Source organism: Diadema antillarum, unplaced genomic scaffold, assembly GCF_040938485.1.
Source record: "Diadema antillarum isolate AM-2024a unplaced genomic scaffold, OU_Dant_1.0 seq00000320_RagTag, whole genome shotgun sequence".
Taxonomy (NCBI): Eukaryota; Metazoa; Echinodermata; class Echinoidea; order Diadematoida; family Diadematidae; genus Diadema; species Diadema antillarum.
Genome location: NW_027271339.1, coordinates 1725585 through 1736032, shown reverse-complemented (window position 1 = coordinate 1736032; position 10448 = coordinate 1725585). Strand labels below are relative to the sequence as shown.

Sequence of the window (10448 nt, the reverse complement as noted above, 5' to 3'; positions counted from 1 at the left end):
GCCCTCACGAAAATAACAGCTTTCAACACTGATCTAAGCTTTCTGACAGTTTAGATCTATAGAGATCAATTTGAATACAGTATAGAGATCCCCGGTTTTACCAAGGAGGTTTAAGAGATGGAGTTTCAACTGTCTTGTTGCTCAAACAGTTGTCAGTTTTCTATTGATGTACAAATTCCATAGGTACATTTGAGCCTTTGATGATCGATGTTGTACCCTGAGCAATCCGAGGATTCATTTTGAACGTTAACATAGTATGTTGGCTATACAGTCAAACCTGTCATAGCGATCACCTGTCTATAGCGACCACCTGCCGTATACGATCACTAAAATCAAATCCCTCCGAGAGAAAAAGCATGCTGAAGAGTTTATACGACGGTCACTTTTTTCCGTCTCCCTTAGATGGCCACTATAGACAGGTTTGACTGTATTTTGCTTGTTCATTTATTAAATGAAATTAAATCTCACTTAATGATAAAGCATAATAAAACAAAAGTCAATCCCGTCCAGAAATATATGGACAAGTATAATAGGAGCCTACAAATCAGAACTGTATCATGTGAAAGTGTTTATCTGTACCCTCCTGCCTCCATGGAAAGCCGCTTTCATCATTACTTAAATGATTCCGTCAAATAAAACTGGTATGGAATAATCTTCATGCAAGTATAATTCTTTGTTAATAGATACATCAGGCTAGTGCCCGAGCATGCCCAGTCGAATACATTTCTTCTTTTTTTTCATAAATTCTCGTCCAATTTCTTTTCGCTCATCCCCATGCCTTTAACATTATATCCTATATTTTATAAGCAGGGATGGCGAAAAGTAACATCACAAAGACATATCTTCCTTTGAAAGTGGCTGGTTATCATGCAACAAGACAATGTTGGGTCAATTGTCTTTCTTAACTTCCTGTCTGCGCGGCAGATCCAGCTTGGCACAATGCTTCACAGGGTCTCCCCCCCCCCCTTTTTTTTTTGTTTGGCACCAGACATTAGGAATACATGGGCGTCTCCACTTTGGGCCCCCACATTTTTTTTCTTTTAACCCGGAAGTGGCACCAAAAATATGATACGATAGAATGAAACCTTGAAGTGTGAGCGCGGTAAGGTTTGTTTTGCTCTGAAGACTTTTTTTTTTTTTTTTTTTTTTTTTTTTTGCTTGTCTGCTGAAGAAACCCGGAAGTGGCACCACAAGTTGCGGAAGTGGGCCCTCTGCCCCCCTTGCCCCCCCCCCCCCCCCCCCCCCCCACACACACACTTTTGAAAACATGTCGCCGGCAATGCTTCAAGTAGGCCTATAATTTCGAGTGGCGGCATCGAATATGGGTTCAAAGGAAATAAAACAATTGTGATTCCATTCTCTTGAACCTCTTGGTCTTACCATGGAGCTTGAGGGTTTTAAGGGTTCACACGTGTAAATATAATGGAATATCCTGGACCGCATTAAGATCGTATACCAAAGATACTAAAATAAATGAAGGAAAAAATAATTAAAAATCAGAAACGCAGTTTGGCAAAAAAACTGAGTAGCTGCAGACATTGAGTATGAATTCCTCTACAAACTTATTTTGGTTGGAAAATGAGAGCTTTTCTTATAGAATTTGAAGGGACTATTTTGATTGGGTGCATGCACAGAAAATAAGTGATTTTTTAAGTAAAAAGAACTCGTAGTCTGGCTTTGCGAACCCTTTGCTTGGACAGAGTTTGAGCTGAAGAACCCGTCTTGGAAATTTGATGGATGAAAGGGTATATCTAACTTTTTTAGGTTAGTGAAGATGAAACACCTCATTTCTCCCAGTTATTTTACAGAATTTTTTGAATTTTGAGTTTTAACACGCGTCTCTATGGGGAAATATTTACCCGTATGAGCCCTTTGGGCACAACCAATCGTAGATGGCAGCAGGCATGATAGCACATCTTCTCTGATAATAAAAACAACATTAGCACAATAGAGTAATCATGATAACTAGCGCCCGACAGGGTAGACAATGCAGAAATTCATTCTGCAAATCCGCCTGTGACCTCATCACATTTCTTGTTTCTGTGGAGATAGAACGTGAGTAAATTCCAAAGAAGTGTATGTTTCGATAAAGAGCCCCTACTTAGATTAAATCCATCAGGATTAGAGACAAATAGTGACACCACGGTCGTGTATGCCAGATTATAACACTAACAGTTACCACGTAACACTAATAACAGTAACAGTCCCATTAATATGATTTATCGTAAGTAAGTTTAATACAAAGTGTCTCTCTGGAGTCTAACTAGACATATGTCTAGACCTAATCCTTTTTCATTTTTTTTTTTTTTTGTATTCCTGTAGACACCCCGGTCGTGTAAAAATATGCCAGATTGTAGCCCGACCAGACGGTGTTAGTACGCTGTGCCTGTCTCGCTACTCAGTGACTGGGCTGTGCTGTGTATAGTTAGCCAGATTGTAACACTAACACTCGACACTCAGTAACAGTCCCATTAATGTGATTTATCGTAAGTAAGTTTAATACAATTAAAATGTCTCTCTAATCCTTTTTGTATTCCTGTAAAGACTAGGTTGTAAATTAATTAAGTGTAACAGTGTTAGTGCTGTAGTTACCTGTAAATTAGTCACCTGTCTTGTTCGACCCCTAGAAAGACGATACGGTAGTCTTAATGCTCTCCCACTTTCAGTTAACTTCCACTAGACTTTCTATGTCAACTTGATTGAATACCTACATTTGGCTTCCTTTAATGCAGTAAAATTTACTGCTAAGTAATCATTGTTTGAGAAAACTACTGTCTAGTCTAGATCTAACCATGATGGCATTAGGCCAAGTAAAAAAAGAAACCAGTTTCTCGTCCTCGCGCGCATCGATTTTGGCCGCCGCATCGATTTTTTTACTATTTACTATTTTCAAAATGGCGCTGAAAATACCAAGAAATTCATAATTCTCGTCCCAGCCCGCTCCCCGCCCGCATCGATTTTCAGTTGCCGCATCGACATTTTTGATATTTACTATTTTTTCGGCCGCCGAAAAAAAAAAAGAATCGACAATTCACCTACCAATCGTGATTTGCCTTCTGGCAATACGCATTGCGTCCTCTACTTAGCTGGAGTACAGTTGTAGCTAGCTTCTGTAGTGCGTATGTACTAACGCATGCATGTCACACTGCGAGCTCGGCAAGAAGGAATGACCCACAAAGCAGTCGAACTGTAGTTGGATGGGCGCGCGGGCCTGGCGGGCTGTGATGTACAGCGCACTCGGTACGTCGTGAACGCGATAGCGGCAACATTTTTTGCGAACAATCGCTGATATTCCACGCATATTTCGCGCATTGTTCGTATTTTTCCCCGTTTCTCATATTTTAAGCGGATGAATTGTACTGTACAAATGCTTGTGAGGATTGTATCGAGTATGTATGTATACATTTTCATGTCATTGTGACTATAATCATTTTGTGCATGTGTGTGCAGTGTCGGAATTTACGGTGCCAGTGCAGTGGCCGTGCCGGCCGCGTATGCGTGTCTGTAGATGTCAGGGTCCCCATCCCCTGGCTGTCTGCACGCGACGCACGCATGAACACATTAGAATGTGTAGAGGCTCAAACACTCGAACTCTGCTCTGTAACGTTGCATCTGACGGCGATGTAGTATTGTTCTGAGTATTTGAGAAAATGAATGCGCTTTTCCAGCAAATGTAGAATTATTAAATGGGTTATCTACAAAATAAATAACTTTTCCACGGATTCTGGTTTGTCTCGTATTCCTGCGGGATACTTTTCTTTACGATGTAAATTCACGGACACGGCCGTGAGTCGTATAATGCCATATCTGTATCATTTTGACATCCATCTGCAATTGTACCAGCCAGTTTCCAGATGAATGTGCTACAATTGTGCTGTGAAGAGATGCAGATACATACCAGCTGTGCCACGGGACACAAAAAGTCACAAACACCAATGATAAATAAAGCAGTGTTTTGAATATCATGGAATTTCAGTCGTACATTTGTTGATAGAATGTTTTATACCTGTTTCAATTAATAGCACAATACATCAGAATTGCAAGTACACTGGTATCAGAAATGCCATTACAACGCTATAAATACCAGTACTAAGATGGTCATTTTCCCTTGACATCTGTAGTGGAAAGAAAAAGCAAATGTATAAAAATTCTGCATGCATAGAGTTTCATTTCAAGTATGGTACATATTATATATCTATTTGTTTGAAAATGCACAGAGTGCAGGCAAGACATACACTTGGGACCTGGTCTCTCATAACACAGCTACCAGAGTGATATTTAATTTCATGAATTGGATATAGAAAATAGTAAAGCCCTCTTTCGTTACCGGACGAGAAACACATATTACTTTCATTTTGACAATCCTCGAAAAAATAGTAAGATATCAAATAGTAAGGACCTCCCTCATTGCCTTGCTCAAAAAACCCGGACGAGAAACTACTTTCTTTTTTTACTTGGCCTTAGTTCTTAATTTAAGTTCATAGAGTGTCTAACTAGCAGTATCAGTAGAAGTTCTATGTGCAGTCTGCAGTACAGAGACGATAGTAAATTTATGTTAATCTGATTGATGTAATTTAAAAGATTAGATTTCAGACCCTAGCCTAGGAATGCATCAACTGACTTGAAACTGTTAATTGTACTGCAGTTGCTTCCACTGCTGGCATTGGTAGCATTCCATTGAGATACTTCTCTGTGGGTGAAATTATTTTTATGATGTTCAATCATGTAATTGGATGTATTTTGCTTCTCATTTTGTTAAGTTCTGAATCTTGAGTCTGAGATTGTGACCATGAAAATAAACTCTCTCATCTTTTGTCTTGCAAAGCTTGGAACAGTTGATGTCAGTAAAGCCATTTGTAATTTTGAAGACTTGAATCATGTTACCTCTGAGTCTCCTGTACTGCAGGCTAGAGTAGGCAGATTAAATTTCTGACCCCACAAAATTAGTCTATGTGAGTCTGATTATATTCACATACATCATATTGCTTTATGGTCTTTTGCCAAGGTTGCATTTGCATATGTGCATGTAACTTTAAAAGATGAGGAAAAAGCTGTAAATATTTACCCCCAAACCGTAGAATCTCCTGCAGTAGATTATAAAAGGGCTCCTCAACCATCACAGAAAAAACAGATCTCTACAAGTTGCCATGTAGTGGCTTAGATGGAATACAAATCTAGCTGTGATCGAATTTTGGCATGAGGGCATCTCAGGGCAAGGGTGTTAGATACATATGGCTCACTCATAGCAGCAACAGCCGTTTTGCCAAATGTTTCAATAGAGTGCAGATGCACCTCTGCTACCTACATAGAGTGCAAATTGTACAGTTAATTTACAGGGAAATTTATGTTGGAATTAGGCTGTGGCTGTGGAGCTTTATGTCACCTGCTAATGCAGTGCGAAATTGCAGTATTCATAGGAACAAGAGGAAAGAAGGTGGTTCTTTCAGAGAGATTGTAAAGTAGACCCACCTGTAAATTTCTTGGTACGGTGAATTAGGGGTTACTTGATTCAAATTAAATGCCAAATTCAGCTACAAATTGTAATGATTATTCCATATCAGGGCAATTACCCCCCGGCTAAATACTGGTTAGTGAGTAAATATTAGGTTTAGGGTATAGAGTTTGGGTTAGGGTTAGTATTAGGTTCAGGATTAGGATTAAGGTTAGGGTCAGGAGAAGGTCCGGGGTAATTGCCCTACATACGTTTGTTCATGAGCCGGGAGACAGTGCAATACAGTAGTTTATAGCAGGTCAGATTTTGGCAGGCAGTCGAAGTTTAGACAGCTTACCCTACATTTGTACTCACACACATACATACACACACACACACACACACACACACACACACAATATGATTTTAGAGTGTATATTCTCCTTGGTTAGTTGTATGATGAGTATGATTTCTCTTTATTTCATTTGTAGAGTGGAGTGTCATGGAAGTTGCTTGTGAGGAATGCTAGACTGCAAAAAGATGGAGCCAGGGAAAGCTTTACGAGACGATGAGGGCAACACAAGACCTTGCCCAAACTCTTGTGAATTCACTGCGAGAACTATTGAGAGTACCTTATCTGATGATCAAAGAGGGAGAGATAGAACGGGTCATGTCCCAGAGGCAGAAGGGCACTCTGGGCCATATGGCAATCACCAAAATAGCTTGGGTGGATCTGAAAGTTCGTCTAGTGCCAAGGAGAATTCTCGTGGGTTGGAAACAGGTCAGTTATTGGAATGTGCAAGTATTCCAGCTAGGCAGATAGACCAGTCAGAGAGCATAGTGTCAGAGGATAGCAGCATATCTTATGGAACATCTAAGAGTGCTGCTTCTGCTCTTCAATTGGATTTAAACCACAGTGAAGGGGAGTGGTCGACTGTAAAGTGTGCAGGTTGTGGAAAAAACTTTAAGCAGCCATTCGTTATTCCACAGAAAGCTAACAGGATAGTGCTGTCATTGTGTGATGACTGTCAGAACATAACATCAGCAATGTTCTTATGCAATCGCTGTGGACAGGAATGTGACAGCCTTGTAGTGCTGCGGGCCCATAAGCAGACTCACTTATTGCCAAATCAGAGGACATTTGTTTGCCAAATGTGTGGGGTTGGATTTTCACGGCAAGCTGAGCTAGATGACCACATGTGTGACCGTGCCTCAAGTGAAACGACAAAGTTAAATGTTGTCAAAGGCAAAGCAGGGTGTGTTGAATCCACAGTGGGACAAAAGTCCTTGAGAAAAAAGCCAAAAGAACAAAAAGTGAGAGTTGAAGCAATAGTGAAGACTCTGACCAGGAGAAGCCAAGCTACAAGAACTAGCAAGACACAGGCAAGGATTCCCTCAACTTGTAAATCACAAACTTCTAAGCAAATATGCCCCGAAGATAGGATCTTAAAAAACACAAGAGCAAAGTCAAACAAGCAAGCAGTGAATAAACCTGCAAAAGTTTCTCCCCCTATCAGACAAACAAGGCTGTCAGCAATCAAGTTTGTAAAGCCACCAGCTAATAGAGCCCCAGTCAGAAAGAAAGTGCTAAAGCCACCGAAAGTATTTCAGTGCTTAGAGTGCTCTGAATTTTTTGCTGATGGCAAAGAGTTCAGAAAGCACAAGGTTACTCACAAGAAAAAAGAGACCTTCCACTGCCCAACTTGCCAGAAGGAATTTAAGTCAAAAGGCAACCTCAAGAGACATGAGGGGGCCCATTCAGGTCAGCAGACAAACATCTGTGACATATGTAACAAAAAATTTCAGTCAGCGCAAAACTTACTCACACACAAAAGGACAGTTCACACTGATGAGAAGCCATTTTCCTGTGATATTTGCAAGAAAGCCTTCAAGCAACTAGGGAATATGAAGACTCACAGACGCACACACACTGGTGAGAAACCCTTCTTGTGCAAGGAATGTGGCAGACCTTTTGCACAGATGGGCAATCTTCAAGCTCATATGGTCATCCATGCTGCTTCCAAACCACATGTATGCGAAATATGTGGTAAGTCATTTTCCTATCTTCGCAGTCTGCAAAACCACAGGAGAGGCACCCACACAGGTGAGCGTCCCTTTGCATGCAACATCTGTGGCAAGACATTTTCTAATCCCAGCGTGCTACGTGACCACAAGCGAACACACTCAGACAAGCGGGGATATCTATGTGACAAGTGTGGAAAAGGTTTTAAGAGCTATAAGAACCTGAAGCAACACGAAAAGTTTCACCTTGAGGTGCGCCCATATTCATGTCAGGAGTGTGGCAAAGGGTTTGTCTGGTTCAAGAGCTTCCAGCTGCACAAGCGGACACACACAGGGGAAAAGCCATACTCCTGTGAGCAGTGTGATAAACAGTTTTCAAATATCAACTCCTTGAAGAACCATAGACAAAAGCATCTGACAGGTTCTGCAATACCTGCTGCCAAGAACCGCCCCACTGCCACAGCTGCTCCTCAGCCAGCAGAACTCCTCCCTCCAGCTCCACCTCCTCCTCCTGCTCCTCCTGCCCCATCTACACTGCCTTCACAGCCAAGCCAGTCCATGCTGATTCCCCACCCCAGCCTGCACCAGAGTCAAACGCGGGATCACATGCACAACTCTATGCATACTCATTCTCAACCTCAGGTACCATCATCTTCCTCGCCGTCTGCCACTACACCCATGCACCCTTCCCTGCCTCCCCATTCTCAAGCATATGGCCATGTTGTTTTCCCTCATACATTTCCATCATTTGTGACTAATGCTGGAGGAGATTTTACCATTCTCTAAAAGAACATTTCTGACATGATCGAGAGCCAGCACACATGATATGCACTTAGTTGAAAACTCATGAAACCTTTGGTAAGGGATATTCTAATGATGGGGCGTTGTGATCAAAATCCCAAGGAATGTATTCCACAGTGGAATTTTTTGTAACCATTTTAAAGTGGTTGTACAGTGCATCAATGCAGTGTCTCCTTCAGTGAAGTCCATGCAGGTAATATTACAACCTTGACTTATACTGTACATTCTGCAAGTGAAAAAGTAGCTGCACATCCTACATTTTCATTTGCAGAGTGAATTAATGATTCTTGTTTTTTTTTTCTTTTTGCACATTATTGTGTTATGTTCAAGAGTTATTTTACATAAGTTTGATCACATGAATTCACACCAAAGCTTCCTTGTTGCATCAAGCTAAGATTTAGTGTCTGCCTCAGTTTCAAAGTAGACCTAAAATATTGAAAAATATTTAAACAGTCGGCATGTATACAGGTAAACCTGTTATGAGGAGATACCGGAAATCTCAAAAAGTAGAAACAACAACAACAACAACAGCAGCAGCAGCAGCAGCAACGCCACCACCAACAACAACAGCAACAACAAGAACAAACGGATGCCCATAGGTTGCTACGTACAAGGTGAAATGCACACATGTAAGACTATAGATGGTTGTCACACATTAAGCCATACTTTAAGATGAGAGGACTGTCTTCACATACTTGTAATAGCACAATATTTTTGTGAAATATAGAGTTTTTATGCCTCCGCTACGAAGTGTCGCAGGAGGCATAATGTTTTCGGGTTGTTTGTCAGTCTGTCTGTCCATCTGTCCATAATCAAATTTGTGGTCAGAGTAACTTATGAACCATTTGAGGTATCCAAATGAAACCTGGCATATGTGTATGAGTGGTAGAAGTTGTGCCTAGCAATGTTTGGTTGCACATGCTCAGAGTCAAAGGTCAAGGTAAAATTCATAAAATTTCACTATATCCCCCATGTCTATGCAATGCCTTTTTCTTGACACTTAGTGTGTATGTGTATGACCAGATATAGATTCTCTACTTAGGGAAAGTTTGGGGCTATGAGGTCAAAAGTCAAAGGTCAAGTGAAAATGCTATAATATATATTGTTTTTCTTCATATCTCACAAATCATCATGACATGTATGTATGCATGTACAGCCTGACAGGTGTTTTTTTTTAAACTAAGTGTATACATGTATTAGCAGATAAAGATTCTCTAGGGAAAATTTTAGGCCATGAGATCATGGGTCAAAGGTCAAAGATCAAGTGAAGATATGCTAAAATTTCAATTTTTCTCCATATCTTGGAAATGGCTCAAGGTATGAGATCTTCGTAAAAACGTAGTACATATATGCATGCATTGCCTGACAGTGAGTTTGCTCTTGGGACCTTTTTGGGTCATGGGTCAAAGATGAAGGGTCAAAGGCCAGGTTAGAATGCTTTTATTCTAGACCCGCTATAATTCTATCATTTAATACTGAACTTTTTCTCAATGTGTACACTTATAAACTAGGTATGTGTGCATTACAGCACAGTGATTCTGTAGGGAAAATGTGTCACTTTACCTGTTCTCTAAAGCCATTTAACCATCCATCCATCCAAATGAAACCTCGTAGTTCAAGGAAAGTAAACACTCAACAAATTTGTGACAAACATGTCATTTCAATTTTTTACCAGTTGTGTGTCAAGATGTAAACTTGACATGTACTATAGACCTATTGGGAGAACCATGCATTATGGTGGAGACATATCAGTCGCCATAGCGATATTTCTATAGCCGAAAAGTAATTTTGTCAACCTTCATTTGTAAACTCAGTGAAACCATTCTGTTGATTTAGTATGACATTCAATTAATCTATGCATCTGCAAGTGCTAGCATTGTGTAGAGAGAGATTTGTATGGATTCCTCCCATCCATATGGTGCTAATCTTAGCCAAGAAATCAGTCATACCCTCTCCTACAATATTTTATATATACTACATGCTTCAAATGCCAAACCTATCAACAAAAGTGAACATAGCATAGCAAATGTTGCGTCTCCACTTTTGAGTATGGTGAGGTGTGACATGCACTACATGTCTGTGAGCTTGTAATGTGTGCAAGACATGCTCAGGACTGATTGTAAATCCTCAAAGCAAGTATTGGGAAATTGAGTGTTCCCCACACTTTTCAACCTCATTGTATCAAAGTAGGTAA

General features: G+C 40.5%; 1 protein-coding gene across 1 annotated transcript; it reads left to right on the top strand.

Moving 5' to 3' along the window:
- The first annotated feature begins 1951 nt into the window (after positions 1-1951).
- On the top strand, positions 1952-8239 carry LOC139730511 (uncharacterized). Its single transcript, XM_071641353.1, has 2 exons — positions 1952-2055; positions 5923-8239. The coding sequence occupies exon 2, from the start codon at positions 5954-5956 to the stop codon at positions 8237-8239; it is 2286 nt and encodes a 761-aa protein (XP_071497454.1). The 5' UTR covers positions 1952-2055; positions 5923-5953.
- The last annotated feature ends 2209 nt before the right edge of the window (positions 8240-10448 follow it).